Here is a 21,392-nt window from a genome sequence, read left to right as displayed (position 1 = left end):
TATGGGTCGCATCCCAGCCTCTTTTTATTTGTTTAATATTATTAATCGCGTGCCGTTGCACAACCATGGTGGGTTCAAATTACGAAGGAAAATTACTGGAGATCAAACCTCCAGTTGTAAATTATGTGTTCAAAAACTCTTTTTAATTATTCAGAAACTGCACCAATAGATTTGTATGACCCCAAGTCTACTGGTAACAAATGTTGATCTTTCTATCAGTAACTCATGATTTGTATATTGAGAAATATCTGGTCAATAAGAGCATCATGTGAATCAATAATCGAGCAGCAATCAACCGGTAATTTTATGCATGCAGTTTTATCTGTAGTAACTTTCCTATGTCTAACAGTTGTTTTAAGAACGTTTCAGCGGTTGGATCTTGAAATTTTTGAACATGCATATTTACTTTCAGTTGTACTTCTTCAACATTACTCCACAGTGGCGATGATTTTAAGAACGCGTTGTTCTCATCAGCGTATGTGGAACGCCTAACAACGGGAAAAGTTTGTGTGAAATCACCTGAAAGGAGTAACAGAGTGCCGCCAAATAGCCTGTCACTGTTCAACGCTTCAAGCAAATGTTTGTGTGGCAAGTGCATTCATCCTAGGTGATAATTTTACACTGGATGATTGTTTTTTATATTGCACACCGCGTCTAGGTAATTTTGAATATTTAGTGGCACTTTAAATACTGAATGAGCTGTTCTCCCTTCAACCAATAAAGTTGCCGCAATATCAGAAGATGCAACAGCCAATGCTATACCATAATTCGATCGTATTTCATCAAGAATTAGCGAAATAAAAAATGTTCCACCTGGTGTATACAAAAAAAGAATCCACCTCGTCCTGCCGAAACTGCGATCATGATGTGATCATAAATGGTTCTTTGTTCTTCATTCATTAGTGGGATATTGTGAGCAACAATCGCTGCCATTTCTACAGTATTGTATTTTAGTTCACGATTCAATTCAGTGTCTATTAAATCAGATGCATTTCAATTTGGTTAATGCATACCGAAATGACTGAGTGGTAAGTTGGCAATGATAACGCAAAGATCCTCAATAGCAATCAATGCTTCGTTGTAAATAGCGTCACTGAATACTATCGTAAGATCGTTGCACCTACCGAATGTATATACAAAATTTCATTGAAATTGATTAAGACGTTTCGAAGGAGTATGGCAACTAACACTGTGACAGTAGAATTTTATATATATAGATATAGTCTTTGACATTCAATATTTTTTTTATAAAAATACAATAATCAGTTAATTTCATAAAAATAAAATCTCTAAAAAAATACGCAAAGTTAAATAAATTATTGCATTCTGTGCTCAATTGTATTCTTATTAGAAAAATCCAATCTGTATTTCTTTACAACTTAAATTGGTCAAAATTAGGTTTTCAAATCTAACTATTTCATCAAATGCAAAATATTGTTGTTAACTTTTAGTTAATCTTTTGAAAAATAAAAACAAAAACTATAGAAACAACAAAAAACGGATAAGAATTGCTTTTGGACTCAAGTATCAATAGAACAAGGAAAGGTATTGACGTCAAATTATTTATCTCACATAAAACATTGTTATGAATATTTTGTTAAAGTTTTAAGCAAGAAAAATCCACAGACAGGATGGATAGTTATCAGCTTGGGCCGCATCCCAGCCTTTTTTTGTTTGTAAGTTTTCTCAAGAACTAATGAACTGATTTAAATTTTTTTGTCTGCACGACCTTGTCTTTTACTGTGTTAATAATATTTGATTTCATTGTTTGGTTTTCGGTTTTTTAATATATATATTTTTTTTACTAGTGAGCAACATGAAGATATTGGGGAGGCACGTAAAATTAGAGATAAGAATCACGTCGAATTCTTGGGGACTTTTGTTTGGGTGATCACCAGGTATCCCTTAGTAAGTTTGCAAAGTTTCAAAACTGTTGGATTTTTTTTGAGGTAAATTCAATTTTTTTCGTTCATTGACTGGACTACTAATATTTTCTTAACGAAAATCAAATGTAATACGTATATTAAAATGCTCTGAGTACAGGCATAATTCAAATTCTTTTTAAACTAAAATAGAACAAATTACACATAAAACATTAATTTTAAAAAATCTATGCATAAAACATTAATTTTAAAAAATCGCTTACGATTTTCGAAGAAAAAAAAATAATTAATCAAGGTCTTTCTGATTAATTAAAGTTCTGAAGACAAACTTATTTTAATGGTAAGTACTATTTATAAACTGAGTATCAAGTTCGTGCGACTCAGCCGTGTACTTTTTTTTTTAAAATGCTATACACTTGACTGTCTCTGGGATGGATGGAACTTACAATTATAAGACGTATCCAAACGACTAACCTGAGAAAGCACTTATCATGATAAAAGTTACTTTTGGCGAATTTGTCAATTCCTCGCAAGAGGAATCTTATAAGCCCTTAAAACTTATTGATTATTTTAAAATAATCCAAGTATGACGATTTAAAATTTGTTTGATGCTAATCAGCTACCCCATTGTTACTTAATTTAAGTTGCTGGCCAATATTGACATTTTATCTAGAGGAAAAATAACGATTTCAACATCTGTTAAAATTAAAAACAAAATCAAATTGACATTTTTTTTTTATAAAAACTAGAAACCTAAAAAGAACATTACTCAAAGTTTTAAAAAATTGAATTTCGACTCAAAAATTTTTTTAAAAACTTGAGATTATGGCTTCAAACTTATTTTATGTTATAAGAAATATTGTTTTCAACATTTAGTAAAATTTTGAGAAAAATCAAATTGTAATTTTTTTTTACAAAACATAAATAAATAAAAAATCCAAAAAAAAAACAATAGTAAAACTTGGTAAAAATTTACTTTCGACTCAAATAGATTTCCAAAACTTAAAAATATTGTCTTCAGACTTTTTTTATTTCACAGAAAATATTGTTTTCGATATTAAGTAGTTTTTTTTTTATAAAAACCCAATAGTCAGTTTTTTCATAAAAAATAAAATCTACAAAAAGTAGTACTCAAATTTTGAAAAAATAATGTTGCGTTCTCGATATCTCGTGAAGACATCCAACTTGTATTTTTTATATAAGAAATATAAGTTTTTAAGATAACTTAAATTGTTAAAAATTGGTTTTCTACTAAAAATCTCGTTAATAAAAATAGATTTACTTGTTACCCTTGTAAACTTGAACCTAACACTACTTTATAATAAGCAATATTTCTTTTAAAGGACTTTGCGAAAATATATCACCAATTGAAGTTTAAGTTCTTTTCCTATAAAAATATTTGAGATGTAAGTCAAATGTATAAAATAATTAAAATCGACATAATTGTCATTTCCCAAGATTTTAAAAATAATGTTCTTAGCGCATAGCTTTCCAATAAGAGGTTTCATTATTATTTAAAAAAAATAATATTTTTAAGAGAAACATTTTTTTGTTTTGATTGTTAATACAAATTTTCCAGCCCATAAACCAAACCAAAAAGTGACCCATCCAATTTGGGGAGGATTTTTAACAATCGTTCTTAGATTTAAGAAGCCCTAATTGCGACAATTCGAGTCCAAGTTTAAATTTTAATCAAAACGATTTTTAGATAAAAATCCGGATAATTTGTATGCATTTAAAGACCTGATCAGCGATTATATAACGTTTCTGCTGATCAACCGGCTTGAGTTCTTATTTTAACTTAAAATCTTTAAAAGCCTCATAACCATGTTTTTACTTTAATATTGACGAGGAATTGCCAAAACTTGGTTTCATGAAGATTACCGGCTACAACATCAATATTATCAGCTTGTTCAAATTATTGATCAGTTCAATTTAAAATTTTAAGTTGATTTTTTTTAAATTTTGTATTCAAATTTAAGATTTTATTTCAATTTGTTATCAGACATCTAATAAACAAAAATATTATTAATAAGATCATAATTGTATACATTTTATGGTACGAATAATATGTTATTACTAAAGTTTTAAAATTGATGTTTGTCCAATAGACAACTTGCACAGTCATAACCCCACATTTTTGTAATTTATGCTACGCCTCTGTGATTTCTTTTCGCATGCGTACATAGCTTTCACTCGCGTCAATTATACTTATACGAAATATAAATGCAATTTCTTAACACTACTTATAGTAAAGAAATAAGCGTATGAGCGAAAAGAGGTGCGAATTAATAAAATTATATTTTTGTTTACCGGAGAACGCGCAGTTATAAAAAATTCACAATTTAATAATATTTGAGTAATTATTTAATAACAATTATAATAAACAAACTTATAGATTAATCAATAATGTTAAAATTAAATCAGTTCAATTGTTTGCCAACCTCACGTTCAATCATATTAACAATTATTTATTTGTCGTTTTGTAATAGAGTCGTAAGTTTATTGATTGACTCGAATACCAATGTAACTTCAACGTTTAATATCAGTTTATTGGGAAACCATGCCGCTGATGCAGAGAACAATTCATTCAATAAAAGTTTGTTAAGAATTTATGGTGAAGGAATTGAATCTAAATTTCCTCCAATTTTGGAAATGTTCGTTCAAAGGATTCAATCATTTTTCTCTGTTTATCAACAACCATTGCTATTAATTAATACTTCGAATTTTAACCAAATTCCAACAACAACGGTAACTGTTAGTACAACAACATCAAAGTATGAAGTGATAAGTGAAAAATCAAATACGAGTACAACTAATGCGGATTTAATTGAAGACCAGGATTATAACGAGTTGATTTCTATTGGTGAAGATAGTGAATTTATAAGCGTGGGTGAGTCGGGAGAGCTTGAGACTGACGTGTTTATAGGTGCAACAACTACCTCAACCAACACAGAAGCTACAGAAAACAAAACTTGATCCAGCATCAATATAATATTTTATGTATTCCCTAAATAAAAAAAAGTCTAAAATCTAAAGTTGTTTATTCAATATTATTTATTCAATATTTATTTAATTTTTTGAATGTCAATTAAACACAAATAAACATATGAAATGTATTTACTGTTATTTTTTCAATGATTTCTAAGTGGTCTAAGATGAATGCCAATACATTTGTGTTTTGTGTTTATTGGAATAAAAACAAAAGAGTTTACGTAAAAACTTTATTTGGAAAATTTGACTAATTTTGTTTTGATTCATGTGCTGTTATTTAAAAGTTTAGTCTTATAAAATTAAATCACAAAGAACGTATACTAATGCTTTGATGTAATCGAAATATCTAGTCTGAAAACTGAATCGAGAAATTAAAATTTGTACAGATCTTCGATGGTATACGCTGATATAAGAAAAGCAATACATAAAAGGGCTCGACCCTGGAAGGTTAGAGATTTTGGCGTCATACAAAAACGTACAATGCGACCCACACTGATGCTTATGATAATCATAGTAATATTTTGAGTGAGATAAATAAATTGAAGTCAATATCTTTCTCTGTTCTCCTTATACTTGAGTCGAAAATCATTTCTTATCAGTTTTTTGTTTTATGTTTTGTTATTATTTATTTATAATTCGTTAAATACTAACTTTAACAGTTCTTATTAATACAATATATACTAAAAATCTAAAAACTTAAACTAGACTGTTGAACAAAATAAATTTGCAATTTTTACTTTCTATATTATCATTTGGTGAATAAATACAAGAGTAAAATTTATTATAAATTTCTTATACTTGCACGACTAAAACTAAAGTTTAAACTACCAAGAACTGATGTTGATGAAATTTGTCCGTTTATTATTCCAACAATAAAACAAACCTGAAAGTACATCCTATGATTTGTCAAAGAAGGAAGATTTATAAATGAAAGTCTTTGTGAATAAGGCGGTAATGTTTGAATATTATGAAACCATGGGAAGGGATCGTAGACAAAAACGCAAACATCTTTTCTGAATGGCTTCGAGTCTTGTGACGTGTACGGCGGCGCGGCGTAGTAAGGTGACCATACTGTACAGGCATATTTAAAACATATTGATCACGGAAATACGGCCAAATATCTAAATAAAACCCAGAACTCTATATGCTTTTTTTAGTATGAAGTTAATATGTTCATTAAATGTTAATTTAGAATCTAAGACAACACACAAGTCAGAAAATACATCATCTAATTAGCAAATATTTGGACAGACCAATTTTGTATAATCGAAGCAGCCATTTATAAATAGAACAAATAGAATAGGACCAAGGTGACTACCCTGAGGGACACCAAAATTCACAACAAATGCACTTGAACGCTCATACGAAATTTTTAACACTACAGCGTCTATCTTGCAAATATGGGGAGATCTAGTTTATGAAACAATCGTTAAAACCTTGCTGTGATAGTTTCAAAAGTAATGTTTTATGACACAATTTGTTAAAGGCCTTGCTGTAATCAGTGAAGATACAATCTACTTGTTCAGGTTTTTCAAAAACATCTAAACAAAAGGATCTAAGCAGGAAACAGTGTGCATTGAATTTGAACTAAAAATGAACAACAATATTTTGCATATGATGAATTAATTTTTATTTAAAAATTCATTTTTGTTAACTAGATTTTTAGTCGAAAACACATTTTTACCAATTTAAGTGGCGTTTCTTAAAAATGTTTATTTCTTATATAAACAAATACAGATTGAATTTTTCTAACAACAATACCTTCGTTGCATAAAATTATTTTTGAGATCGAGAGAGGACAATTATTTTTTTCAGTTTTTTTTTAATAAAAAATCGAATTTTTTTCTCGAAATTTTACTAGTTTGGTATCACGTCAAAATATATAGTATAACATTTAATTTAAGGTGTCAACCAAAATGTTCACTATTTTTAACTTCCCATAGGAAGTTATTGTAATGGGTCCGATTTGTCAAATTGAAAATTTTGACATTTCTCGACGTTTCAAGGTCAATAGAGTCGAAATAAAAGATTTTTAGAAAGATGTCTGTGCGTGCGTGTGTACGTACGTTCGTACGTTCGCGACGTTTTTTTCGTTGTCCATAGCTCAAGAACCAGAAAAGATATCGACTCCAAATAAATTTTGTTATACAGATAATAAGGCAGAAAGATGCAGAAAGGGCTCTCAAGAAAATTGCGTGGGTGGTTTTTTTACCATAGCAGTTTAAAAAAAAGGTGAAAATTTTGGTTAACCTTAAATATCTTACGAACCAAAAACGCTAGAGACTTGAATTAAATTTTATATAATAAATTGTAACGTGATCTCAAAAAAATATATTTTTTGAAAAAAATCTATCTAACGGTTTTTTTTATAAATCAAAAAAACTGAAAAAAAAAATGTATCACCTCCAAAATTTAACGACTAAAATATAATTTCATCTCCAAAACAATTTTGAGCAACGGAGAACAATATTTTTGAAATCTGATAAAATTTTGAGAAAAATCGAATCGACAGTTTTTTTTATAAAAAATAAAAATCTAAAAAAAACATTACTCAAAGTTGGTAAAAATTGAATATCGATTCAAATATCTTTTCAAAAACTTGAAATTTAGGCCTAAAACTTATTTTATCTTATGACAAATATTGTTTTCAACATTCGATAAAATTTTGAAAAAAATCTAATTGACAGTTTTCTTACAAAAAATAAAAACCTAAAAAAAAAATAATAAAAGTTGGTAAAAATTCATTTTCGACTCAAATATCTTTTCAAAACTTTGACATATTGGCTTAAATTTACTTTTGTCTTTCAAAAACTATTGTTTTCAACGTGCTGTAAGATTTAAAATTAAAAACCGAAAAAAATAACAAAAGTTGGTAAAAATTGAATATCGACTCAAATATATTTTCAAAACTTTGAGATATTAGCTTTAATTTACTTTTATCTTTCAAAAAATATTGTTGTCAACATTCAGTAAAATTTTGAATAAAATCGAATTGACAGTTTTTTTACAAAAAATTAAAAACCGAAAAAAAATTAATAAGAGTTGGTAAAAATTGATTTTCGACTCAAATATCGTTTCAAAACTTTGAGATATTGGACTACTCTTATCTTTTAAAAAATATTATTGTAATCATTCTGTAAAAAATTGAAAAAAATCGAATCGAAAAATAAAAACTTAAAAAAAACTTACAAAAGTTGGTAAAAATTGATTTTCGACTCAAAAAACTTTTATCTTCTAAGAATATTGCTTTCAACATTCAGTAAAATTTTGAGAAAAATCAAGTTGAACGTTTTTTTCCCAAAAATGAAAAGTAACAAAAAACAAAACTAAAACTTGGTAAAAATTTACTTACGACTCAAATTTATATATTTTTAATATTTTAGATATTCAGTACTTTTTTGTATAAAAATCCAACAATCTTTTTTTTTCATAAAAAAATAAAATCAACAAAAATAGTAAAAATTTGGTAAAAATTGATGTTCGGTTCTTCATATCACTCAAATAAATTTCATTCATCCAATTTGTAAGCATTTGTTTTTGACTAAAAATCTATTTAACAAAACTAGATTTTCAAACTAAACTATTTCGTTACATGAAAAATAATGTTGGTAATTTTAAAATTTTTAACAATGATTTTTAACTGACAACTTTTTTAACCCAACACGAAAACCTACAAACCTTAAAGCAAGACAAATCGCCAGACGGGATGGAAAGTTATCAGTGTGGGTCGTATCCCAGCCTCTTTTTTTAATTTGGGCAGACAAAAGCATTCTGAAAAGTATATCTCAAAAAGATAAATTATACAATTAGTGACAAGTTTACATTGCACAAAAACAATCAATCACAAAAAGTACAAAACTCTTTTATGTAAGTATTTATCTGTAGAGAGGATTTGCAATAAAATCCTAAAGATCTAAATACTTGATACCACAAACTCAATAAAACTTACGCTAGACAAAATTATCTCATTAGCATCGAACGAAATTTCGAATCATCATATTTCGTTTCTTTTAACAACATCAATAAGTTTTAAGTGCTTAAAAGATTTTTATTTAAGCTTAAGGTTTTAGCACTTTTATAAGAAATAAAGTGCACGGTTAGCTCGCACGAACTTGCTTTTTTGTATCCAAAGGCTCTGTTTACGAATATCAAAATGTATTTTTAAAATGTACCTAGCCATGAAATATGTTTGTCTTCAACAATTTAAATAATCAAAAACTCCTTGATTTATAATTTTTTTTTTGAAAATCGTAGGAGCGCTTTTTTAAAATAAATTTTTTAATATATCACATTTTCCAATTTTAATTTAAGAGAATTTTAGAGCTTAGAGCTTTTTAATACAAGTTTTACATTTGATTTTCCTAAAAAAAAACAATATCCTATTTTTGAGATATCTAATAAAAATCCAAAAACCAAACAAAGATATTTTTGATCGTCAAAGACAGTAAAAGAGCTGGTACAGAAAAATATTAAAATCGGTTAAAAAATTCTTCTAAAATGCAATGTTTGCCAATTAGTTCCTAGTCGCAAGTAAAATGAACGCAAATCTACATTTCAATTTCTTATATAAAAATGAACATGGCTACATTATGCCTTTTTTCAGAAAACACTTGATTTTTGATTTTTTAAAGTGGTTTAAGGGTACCGAGTTTTGTCTGTTTGAATTTTAAGCGCGGCGGAAAATACGAATTTTCTGTATAAGATATAATTTACAACTCAAGGCTAATTGTGAAGTTTATGCTACCAAAATCATTCACTTGCTATTTTCTAATAAATATGCTTTCTTCGTTTTTAATAATAAATTTATAATTAAAAAACCAGTATTGAATTTTTTCACAAGAATTTTTTATTTTTACTTTTTGTTTAATGTTGATGATGATAAATGGTAATGATAAATCAATTGGTCATTTACGAGTACGTTAGTCATGAGATTTCGTGGAAAAATGTTAATTTTAAGATGCAAGAGCAAGTTTTATGTTTGTGTTTCGATGGTCATCTAGGAAGACTTGGAGGCCTTTTCAGTATCACTGGTTCCGGAAATTGCTGTTCCTGATGGAGCAGAATAAGCAATACCGTCTTTTCCAGTGATGGCGGATGCAATGGGTCTTGCTTGTGCTAAGCCACCTTCACCGCTTATAGCTAATCCAGCTGGAAGTGCTTCGGCGATGCTAACTCCTTGACTACCAGGTTCCTTTGATTCGGTAACTTTAGCTGTACAAACAAAATTTGTAGTCAAAATAAAACAATGCTAAAAATATTAGACATATCTATACCATCTTTTAAATTTGATTCCAAGGGAGCTTCTGGTGAGGCAATTCGTTTTTCAATCGAACCCAAGAACTTTCCGAATTGGGAGTTAGATGGAGCTTGTTCGTTTTCTTTTTGAACTTTCAGGCTTTTGTCATCGAAATTATCTGCTTGCGATGCCTGCACGGTGGCAAGTTCGGCATTCTCAGTATTCCTTGCCTGGTTTTGATTTTCTGGAAGTTCAAAAAATAATGTACCATGTATTTTGAAAATAACGTGTAATGAAGGTTTCCTTACCGTTTCCCTGAGCTTTTTGCTCTGCTCCACCTTCTTCTGTTTTCTTAGCAAGATTCAGAGGTTCTGTTTTCTCTTGTAGGGCAGCGACATTTGCATTGGCTTTGTCCTCGGGATGAACAACACTCCTGGCACGAATTGTCTGAATTGGTTGAATGGCGAACAGTGGATTCAATGGGGTGTGGATGACTTCGATATTGCTGTAGAACTGTGGAATCCCTGCGGGGACGCTAAAAAATCTACCAGAATCTTGACGGGGGGTTTCGGAGAGTTGAGCTACTGGTTTCGGGGCATCTAGTGGGACTGCAGCGCTGCCTTCGGCTTTCTGCCCAGGCGTTATGATACCTTCAAGTCCTTGTGACAGTTGATTTTGCAATGCTTGTAACTCGGCTTGTACAGTCTGGCCAGCATTCACAAATTGATTAATAACGTTGGTGATGTTGGAAGTTTCTAATTGTTTGCCTTGATGGACGGCTGCCGCTGCATTGATGATATTATCGTTGGGCACATAAACTACTGTCTGATCTAATGGGCTATCGATGCGTGCAACTGGAGCTAGGTGTTGTACTATTGGTTGGGCGTATTTCAAAGATGGCTCAAGTTGGACTTGTGCTTGTGGGGTAAGAATCAAAATGTGATTTGTTGCTGGAATAGCTGTGAGCGTTGCTGCTGGACCCAGAATCTGCTGTGCTGGCAGGCCATTTGCAATTGCCACAAAACCAAAGAGGGCTATTAAAAACATCTAAATAGAAAAAATAAATATAAAATAAAGGTTTTTTATTGCTTGCAGTAATTAAACCGAATCACAAGATTTAATCTGAAAAATAATACAAAGATTTTAATCGAAAACCGGCCAAACTATACATGAAATAGTATCTTCATCTTCAATTTTCTTAGAATAGAAGTATCCTAATTGCAGATGCAACGAACAGGTTTGTTTGGGAGAGAAGATTCTTGTGCGTTGTTGAGGTCAAAATCTATGCTTCAGACCGTTTTTCTTTTGCAGAAAGAAAACGAATGAAGTTGAATGCTTTAGTATTTATTTTCCTTATTTAGAAATTGAACTACACTTTAAATTAGCTTCCACAAAAAAGAAAGCTAATTATTATCAAGAAGCAAAAATCACTTGAAATAAATCTTAAACTGTACAAAAAGCTCACCTTTTAATGATTTCTTTGTAAAATTATGTTGCTAAATAAAATAGAACAACAATGTTTCTCTGATGTTTTGAACTAGTTTTATTTTACACTACGTGCACCACTAGGTCTAAAGGGAAAATGATACAAGGAGCAAAGTCCGAAGCCCTTTTATAAGATTGTCTTGGAGTTTGATTTGGTATATATAATGTCACGCAAAGATGCAGTGCAAATATAGTTTTTGTATCTTCTTTCTTGATGCAGAATGCAAACTCGTTATGGTCTGGTCATATGAAGCTGAAGCATAAAGAAAGAACTTGCCATGATGATAACGCCAACAACGCATCTTGTCCAATAGCATTCCAGGTGTATAGAATAAGTTTTGTACATAGAAGAAGAATTACTAGTTACTAGTATTCCTAGGTTTGATTCCTTTTTGTGTCTATTTATAAAAGATGCTGATGCTTACACTATTAAGGGCAGGTTTTTTTGACCATCTCAACTTGTTTTTATAGATATCTTTTTTGTTTTTGTTGTATGTTTTATTTGCGGTGGTTGAACTAGTGCATCGCGTTTTTGAACTTTATAAAAATAAATTCTATGTGTTCCAAGATTTAACTTAAAGATGCGTAAAAAGCATTACAAAATTGTAATTTTAACTTTATGAACAGATAATGTTTCGTTTGATTTTATTATATTTTTGTTTTGATTCTGAAGGGTTTCAAATTAGGTTTAAATAATAATGTATACATTACTTTTTCATTTTATAGCTTTTTGGATCCATTCTATTTAATGTTGATACAAAAATAAATATTTTCTATTTATAGTATGATATTCTTCCAGCACTTCACTTAATTATATACATAAAATGTATGCTTATCTGCTAGATGTTAACCACCTGCTTTTGTTCATGTATGTTCCCTAAAAAATTGTTGACTATGTATCTCAATATTGTTGAAGACTTAGTTTAAGGCAGTCATATTTTGTATCTTAACATATTTATTAACAATGTGAAAATTGAATTCATGTTATTTTTTAGAATTATAAAACAAATTATATAAAATTGAATTTTGAACCAATACTTTTGGATATTGGTATAGAATTGGATGTGATTGCATTTTGTACAGTTTACCCTATAAAATTGTATTTATTTGAGAAGCTAATTTATTTTATGTACCTACTTAAAAGAGGATAATTGTGAAGGATGCTGAGGTATGTCTTCAGCTCCCAGGCATAAGCAAGAAGATTCAATATTATTTATAGATCATTCGTACTTAAGCTGATACAGGACTTGAAGACTTGTTGATTGTGGTTTGGAAGTGTTATTTTAGTATGTTTCAGTTTGTAAAGTTCACTCCAAAGCATATATTTTATGTTTCTCTTTTATGTCTCTTTTTAAGAGCTATTTTTATGGTTTCAATTATTTATTTATTTAGTTAGAGGTTTTGGAAAAAAACAAAACAAACAAATCGTTTTATTCCAAATTCACAGCTTCTAACAAATTCATATAAATTTATGGTGGATATAAACTTTTAATTAAATCATTTAAATAAGCGATTTTAACAGATTGATATTGCTTTGTTCATAAAGCCTGTCAGTTTAAAAAAAAATTGATTTTGACATATTTGAAGCTTAAGTTTGTGAGTTTTAGCAAACAGGAGCACTGAACAGAAGGATTGATTGGAAAATTGATTTTCATAACAAGATTAAATGTCTACAAAAGGATATACATATAGAATCCTTTTGTATTGATTTGCTTTGTGTATAGTTGTAGAGTTATGTTTTTGAAAATTGAATTTTTAGTCTATTATATCTCCAAGATATGGGCAACGTTCGGTATGTTCACTGAACCTATTTGGACTTTCACATTGTTTGGGAAAAAAGAAGATTTTCTATGCCTTGTAAACCAAATAGTTTGTGTTTTTAAAGGGTTTATTTTAATCTTCCACTTAAAAAAAGATGTTTTTTTATTAAGGAGTCTTATTTGCAATGATAGATTAATATGATAAACGTCCAGAAAATAGGTGCCGGATGTAAAAGTGGCGTGTCATCAGCAAACATTCCAATACCTACATTGCTTCCAAGATTTGATAAATCAAAGACAAATGTATTAAAGAGAGTGGGACCAAGTACCGTACCTTGAGGAATTCCAATGTTATATACATTAGACGTATCGCTTTGGACTTTAACTAAAAATGTTCTCCCACGTAGTTATCCAGCAATATTGAAAGTAACTTAATATTAAACAACTATTGAAAATTGCAGTAAGATATCGTAAGTCTGAGAGAGCCATATATTTCAGAAGTTTATTACCTGAATCGTACCTACCTTGACATTTTTTAGTTTTTACGTTTTGAATCAAATTTCTTACAAGGATTGACTAAATTTATTCTTGTTTGTTCGGTATTTTATTGCGAAACTGAAATGATTATATTTGATACATCAGTGGAATTTTTAAACTTATGATTTAATGGAAATAGAATTTGCTAAAGTGTGCGACACATATTTTTTTACTAGAAGATATCTGATTTACAATCTTTGAATCCTCCCTAAAAGGGGTTTAGCACAATAATTGAGTATAGGTTTGAAAATGATTTTCAATAAAATTTACTAAGACTAGATTTGCGATTATGAATATGATATACAATTCTTATACATTTCTTAAAAGTCAGCTTCTTATCAAGTGTAAGACCTTAGTATTTGCAGCTTTTCGACCAAGAATCATCAGTAAAATAATACTCTAACATTGTTTGTGGCAAGGAATCAGATTTTGATTTCTGTGTATTTGCCTTTATTTTCTACCCATGAAAAAGTTTGTAAAATCTATAGTGAGCATTGTAAGCTTTCAAATGCAGTTTGAGGCACTGGATCTAAAACCAAACTTCTCATTGGGGTGTATGTTTGTATCCTCAATATAAGTTAAAAGTCGTTGTTAGTAAACCCTTCAAACACTCTATTCGTCTGTTTTTTCTAGAATTATCTATTGCTTTAGCTTCAACTTTTGTGACTTTCTAATCTTTGGAGAAATACAAAATGATTAAACAAAAAACTTTGAATAATCTGTTGCTCATTGCATCAAGTCCAGAACCCTTTCACTGAACTGCTTTTAAAAAGAGCATTTCTAGGAAAAATCATTTCTAGGATAGGAAAGATTTGAGGTCAATTATTTTATCATTGACAATATATTCAGTGTCAATATCACTGAGGTGAGATGATATTGTATGATTTTGGCAAAAAACTGTCAGTTAGTACGGCTATCTTTACCAATTGAGTAACGAGTACATAGTCGTCAACTCGGAGAGTGGGAATATTTAAACTTTTTTTTTTGTAATTTTTGTTACCTCCAAAAAGATTTTAAATCCATTATCAAAACTAGATAAGAGGTTATAGAATATTTTATTTTTGAAAACATTTATTAAATTCTTAATTTTTGTGCTCCAAATTTTAACATTATTAAAAAAAATATTAATTCTAAACTGAATCTGTTTTCTTCTTTCTTAATTGCCGACGAATCAATCGTAAGGTAGATTTAGGCAAAATGTTTTGATTTGCATTAAAATGTTGGGTTTTAGGAACAGATAATTCAGCCCTTCTATTTACAACTTCCATAAAAGAATCTATGAGTCCATTAACCTGATCAGGTGAAGTAATTAAATGGATAGATAATCTATTTTGGTTTTCTGAGATATATGAACTGATTCAGTTCTAATTTGCAGCAGAGTAATAGACTTTAAATACTTCGTATTAAAAGTTCTGTTTTGATAAGATATGATATGAAATGGAATAATTGTTCTTAAAAATATATAAGGCGTACTGAAGGGAATTTAATTCCCTTACGATGTTAAAAACGTCAGTACAAGCAGTTTTGAAAGTGGTAGTTAGTCGTAAACAAAACCATTCCACCATTTTAAAAGTTATAATCCTATATTTATTTTGCCTTTCAGTTGACAATAATTTCAGGCTTGAACTAAATCAGGTAAATGTGAAAATCAAACCAACGAATCGAAATAAATAATAATGATCGAATAATAATATAAATTTCTCCGCCTCTATTTTCATCAGTGCCCGAAGACATTTTATCACAAGCTTAACAAGGTCAATGGATTTGAAATAAACATACATATGAGGATATGTGAGATTTGCAGATGACATTGTTTTGCTTTCGGAAACACCAGGAGATATGTTAAGAATGTTTAACGAACTTCCCACGAAATGTAAAATACATGGATTAAGATTAAACCTTAACAAAACTAAAGTCATGACGAACCACATAAGAAAAGACATCTTCCTTGAAAATTGACTATGTTGATATTTTGCATATTTTTGGACATTTCTATAATTAATGCATATTGTTCTTCATATTAAAGAAATGGTCATAAATTAAGAAAACATCGGTTTTAAAGAAATGCAAACGGACTTTTAAAGTTAGAATCAATGAACTAGGTGAAAATACAAACAAATTCTTCTCTTTTTAACCGATGCGGCGCCATACATGGTTAAGGCAGGTTAAAACTCTTATATCCGAAGTAGATACATGTAAAGTCTTTAGCTTATGCAATCCATCAAGTTGCACAGGAAATACGAAGTATTTTTAAAAATGCAGATTTATTTATAGAAAATGGAAAACAAATTACTTTAAGGCACCATCCATTCCACCACAGCCTATTGTTACCAGGTGGGGAACCTGGCTACAAGCAGTTACCTATTACGCAATGCACTATGAAGAGTTTGAGGAAGTGGTTAATAATTGGTTAAAAATGCAAAAGAGATATTGAACCAGCTTTTACCTTAAAGCCAAATAATATTCCTTAGCTCTAACTACAGTTTTCCTTGTGATACCATAACAAGTAAGGGACGGGACTCATTATAAATCAAATTGATTTAGTTGAAGATGATGTTGTAAAAAACAACTGCTGTTAAGGGTCTCTTGCTCCACACTTGCAAAAGAAGCTTGAGAATGTTCTAGTTAAAAATGAAGGGTTTTCAACAATGGAAAATAAATGCAAGGCATTTACATTGAGTTGCAGTTATAAAAATTATTTGAGAAACTTTACAACCGATGACATTTCTGCATTTAAGAATGGAACACTTACGTCAATTGACGTAATACATTCCTTTTTGATGTATACGGCGTTTCGAAGACCCAATCGCTAAAGCTTTGTTTTTAAAAACTTTAAGAAGAATTTCATGATTAATGTCAATTTGTCTATTGTTTGTGTTATTTAAAAAAAATGTTTTTCAAAGGGCTGTCTTTTTATTATGCTGATGTAATTTTTATTTATTGTTTATGTTTTGTGTATTTTTTAATTTTTTAATAAAATAAAAGACTGATTGTCTTTATAAAAACTGTAATCTATTTTTTTATGTTCATTGAAAAGAGGGAGATACAAATATATGATTTTATTTCCCATAGGAAGTTATTGTAATGGGTCCGATTTGTCAAATTGAAAATTTTGACATTTCTCGACGTTTCAAGGTCCCTAGAGTTGAAATAAAAGATTTTTAGAAAGATGTCTGTGCGTGCGTGTGTACGTACGTTTGTACGTCCGTACGTCCGTACGTTCGCGACGTTTTTTTCGTCGTCCATAGCTCAAGAACCAGAAGAGATATTGACTTCAAATAAATTTTGTTATACAGATAATAAGGCAGAAAGATGCAGAAAGGGCTCTCAAGAAAATTGCGTGGGTGGTTTTTTTACCTAAATATCTTACGAACCAAAAACGCTAGAGACTGCATAAAAGGACGAGAGCTGCTCGTGAGCTCTATGAGCAGAAGAGGCGAGAGGAACGCCGACTTTTCAGAAGGAAAAAGAGAGGTCATGAGAAGCGTGCGGTCGAAGATGTTGAGAGGTATAAAAGCAGGAATGAGGTTCGAAAGTTTTATGAACAGGTGAAACGAAATTCACAGGTACATAAACCTAGAACCGAAGGCTGCAAAGACGAAAGTGGAAACATCATAGTGGAACCGCAGTCAATGCTGAGGATATGGAAGGACCACTTCTGCAGACTGTATAACGGCGATGAAGAACTGAATTCCGCTGTCAGGCAGGATGACCCATTCGATATAGACGAAGAAAGCCAACAATCCCGTCCTCCCGACTTAGACGAAGTAAAGATTGCTATATCTAAGTTGAAGTCTAATAAAGCCGCTGGAGCAGATGGCTTGAATGCCGAGCTCTTTAAAGCAGCTGGAGATAAGTTGGTTAGGAGCATGCACCAACTTATCTGTAAGATATGGTCGGAAGAAAACATGCCCGATGAATGGAACCTCAGTATTGTTTGCCCGATCCTGAAAAAAGGAGACCCTCTAAACTGCACCAACTATAGAGGAATAAGTCTACTTAACATCGCCTATAAAATCTTCTCTGCCATAATATGTGAACGTCTAAAGCCCATCGTCAACAACCTGATAGGTCCTTATCAGTGTGGTTTTAGACCAGGAAAGTCCACAGTTGATCAAATATTCACATTACGGCAGATCCTGGAAAAAACTCAAGAGCACCAAATCGACACCCACCATCTTTTCATCGATTTCAAGGCCGCATATGACAGCATCTACAGGGACGAGCTGTATAGAGCCATGTCTAGTTTTGGCATCCCTGCCAAACTCGTCCGTTTGTGCAGGATGACCATGGAGAATTCACGCTGCTCCATAAAGGTTGGAAACAACTTAACAGAACCTTTTGATGTCAAAAAAGGTTTTAGACAAGGTGATGCGCTGTCATGCGATTTTTTTAACATCGTGCTTGAAAGAATAGTGCAGAGCTCACACGTCAACACTAGAGGCACTATCTTTCAAAAGTCTGTCCAATTACTGGCATATGCTGATGACATTGACATAATCGGAAGAACTCAGCGTGATGTCAATGGGGCTTTTGTGAGTATTGAGGCAGAGGCGGCAAAAATGGGTTTAACGGTTAATGAGGGCAAAACAAAGTACATGCTGTCGTCTAGAAAGGACATACAACACCGACGTTTTGGTCAAAACGTCACAATCGACAGACGTACCTTTGAGGTAGTCAAGGACTTCGTCTACCTAGGCTCCGCTGTAAACGCAGAAAACAACACCAGCGCTGAGATCAAACGCAGAATAACTCTTGCTAACCGCTGTTTCTTTAGACTAAGAAAGCAATTGAGTAGTAATGTCCTCTCTCGAGGGACCAAAGTGTTGCTATATAAGACCCTTATCATCCCCGTCCTGCTATACGGTGCAGAAGCATGGACCATGACAAAAGCGGATGAAAGCACCTTGGGTCGCTTCGAGAGAAAAGTTCTTCGTGTGATCTACGGTCCCGTATGCATCGAAGGGGAGTGGAGGAGAAGATGGAACGACGAACTGTACGGGCTGTACAGCGACGTAGACTTAGCAAGAAGAGTAAAAGTCCAACGACTAAGATGGCTGGGTCACGTAGAGCGCATGGAAACCAATGCTCCGGCCCGGAAAGTCTTCGAATCCGCACCCACAGGACAGCGCAGTAGAGGAAGACCGCGGATCAGGTGGCGCGCACAAGTGGAAGGTGACCTCACCCAACTTGGAGCGCGAAACTGAAGACATCTAGCTAGGGACCGAGCTAGATGGAGAAGTTTGTTGGGTGAGGCCCTAGTTCACACAGGACTGTAGCGCCACCTTAAGTAAGTAAGTAACGGTTTTTTTTTTTAAATCAATAAAACTAAAAAAAAATTTGTCACCTCCAAAATTTTACGACTGAAATATGATTTCATCTCTAAAACAATTTTGTGCAACGAATAATAATGTTTTTGATATTCGATAAAATTTTGAGAAAAATCTAATTGACAGTTTTTTTACAAAAAATAAAAACCTAAAAAAAAATGTATAAAAGTTGGTAAAAATTGATTTTCGACTCAAATATCTTTTCAAAACTTTAAGATATTATTTTTAATTTACTTTTATCTTTCAAAACATCTTGTTGTCAACATTCAGTTAAGGTTTGAAAAAAATCGATTTGACAGTTTTTGTACAAAAATTAAAAACCGAAAAAAAAATTAACAAAAGTTCATAAAAAATGATTTTCGACTCAAATATCTTTTAAAAACTTTGAGATAATAGGTTCTAACTAAGTTTTTCTTATAAGAAATATTGTTTTCAACATTAGGACAAATTTTGATAAAAATCGAATTGACAGTTTTTTTTACAAAAACTAAAAACCTAAAAAAAAAATGTATAAAAGTTGGTAAAAATTGATTTACGACTCAAATATCTTTTCAAAACTTTGAGATATTGTTTTTAATTTACTTTTATCTTTCAAAACATCTTGCTGTCAATATTGAGTTAAAGTTTGAAAAAAATCGATTTGACAGTTTTTGTACAAAAATTAAAAACCGAAAAAAAAATTAACAAAAGTTCATAAAAAATGATTTTCGACTCAAATATCTTTTAAAAACTTTGAGATAATAGGTTCTAACTAAGTTTTTCTTATAAGAAATATTGTTTTCAACATTAGGACAAATTTTGATAAAAATCGAATTGACAGTTTTTTTTACAAAAAATAAAAACCTAAAAAAAAAATGTATAAAAGTTGGTAAAAATTGATTTACGACTCAAATATCTTTTCAAAACTTTGAGATATTGTTTTTAATTTACTTTTATCTTTCAAAACATCTTGCTGTCAACATTCAGTTAAAGTTTGAAAAAAATCGATTTGACAGTTTTTGTACAAAAATTAAAAACCGAAAAAAAAAATTAACAAAAGTTCGTAAAAAATGATTTTCGACTCAAATATCTTTTAAAAACTTTGAGATAATAGGTTCTAACTAAGTTTTTCTTATAAGAAATATTTTTTTCAAAATTAGGACAAATTTTGAGAAAAATCTAATTGACAGTTTTTTTACAAAAAATAAAAACCTGAAAAAAAATGTATAAAAGTTGGGAAAAATTGATTTTTGACTCAAATATCTCTTCAAAAATTTTAAATATTGGCTTCAAACCAATTTTATCTTATAAGAAATATTGTTTTCAACATTTGGTAAAATTTTTAAAAAATTCGAATTGACATTTTTTTTACAAAAAATAAAACTCTAAAAAAAAACAATACTAAAACTTGGTAAAAATTTACTGTTCGGCTCAAATAGCTTTTCAAAAATTAAAAATATTGGCAACAAACTTATTTTATTTCAGAGAAAATATTGTTTTCAATATTCAGTAATTTTTATATAAAAATCCAACAGTCCGTTTTTTCATAAAAAATAAAATCTACAAAAAATAGTGCGCAAATTTGGTAAAAATACATATAGACAAACTTTTAAGCAAGGCAAATCGACAGACGGGATGGGAAGTTATCAGTGTGGGTCGCATCCCATCCTCTTTTTAAAGTCATATTTAAGCGCATATTTTGCGTTTTTAAGTGCATGGAAATCCTAGCCCTACATCACTTACAAATGAGAAATGTGTTTGAAGATAGGACAGAGCTCAGGGCACACCAGCATTTATTGTGTGGCTTTCAGACTTGAATCCATTCGATACTACTTGTATTGAACGATCTGAAAGTTAATTACTAATTCAATGAAATAGGGACTCATGAAAACCGAAAGCATGCATTTTTGATAAAAGAGCCTGATGCCACCCCTTTCAAATGATTTTGAAATATCAAATTCAAAAATCTTACTTTCTCCAAAAAGATGTAAAGATTTGCTTTACTGTTCGGTGCGATTAACCATACTTCCTGTCATGACATACGAATTACATTCAATGGAAATCGATTACTTAATACAAATATAGTTTAAATAATAAAAGACCCCGAAATCAGAAGAAGCACTAAAAATAAAACAGTCAAAACGGACCAAAAAGTTTCAGTTCAGTTACAAAAAAAAATAATAATAAC

At 30.6% G+C, this 21,392-nt stretch overlaps 2 protein-coding genes across 2 annotated transcripts; one reads left to right on the top strand and one right to left on the bottom strand.

Moving 5' to 3' along the window:
* Positions 1-4,162: 4,162 nt before the first annotated feature.
* On the top strand, positions 4,163-5,002 carry LOC129947105 (uncharacterized). Its single transcript, XM_056057536.1, has one exon. The coding sequence runs from the start codon at positions 4,293-4,295 to the stop codon at positions 4,860-4,862; it is 570 nt and encodes a 189-aa protein (XP_055913511.1). The 5' UTR covers positions 4,163-4,292; the 3' UTR covers positions 4,863-5,002.
* A 4,698-nt stretch (positions 5,003-9,700) lies between these two features.
* On the bottom strand, positions 9,701-11,736 carry LOC129946936 (uncharacterized). The gene is made up of 4 exons (XM_056057319.1): positions 11,579-11,736; positions 10,422-11,160; positions 10,151-10,357; positions 9,701-10,088 (listed from the first exon to the last, which is right to left on the bottom strand). Exons 2-4 carry the CDS (start codon positions 11,158-11,160, stop codon positions 9,874-9,876), a joined length of 1,161 nt encoding a protein of 386 aa, XP_055913294.1. The 5' UTR covers positions 11,579-11,736; the 3' UTR covers positions 9,701-9,873.
* Positions 11,737-21,392: the final 9,656 nt, after the last annotated feature.

The sequence above is a fragment of the Eupeodes corollae genome, chromosome 2 (genome assembly GCF_945859685.1).
Source record: "Eupeodes corollae chromosome 2, idEupCoro1.1, whole genome shotgun sequence".
Classification (NCBI taxonomy): Eukaryota; Metazoa; Arthropoda; class Insecta; order Diptera; family Syrphidae; genus Eupeodes; species Eupeodes corollae.
Note: the sequence above shows the minus strand (reverse complement) of the source record. Positions and strands in the feature narration are given on the sequence as shown.

Bases quoted from the DNA above. Each gene is read 5' to 3' on its own strand.
- LOC129947105 (XM_056057536.1), top strand. From the start codon at position 4,293: ATGTTAAAATTAAATCAGTTCAATTGTTTGCCAACCTCACGTTCAATC.
- LOC129946936 (XM_056057319.1), bottom strand. From the start codon at position 11,160: ATGTTTTTAATAGCCCTCTTTGGTTTTGTGGCAATTGCAAATGGCCTG. The intron at 10,358-10,421 runs GTAAGGAAACCT...TTGAACTTCCAG, and splicing joins GCAAAAAGCTCAGGGAAACG to AAAATCAAAACCAGGCAAGG. The intron at 10,089-10,150 runs GTATAGATATGT...TTGTTTGTACAG, and splicing joins GGAATCAAATTTAAAAGATG to CTAAAGTTACCGAATCAAAG.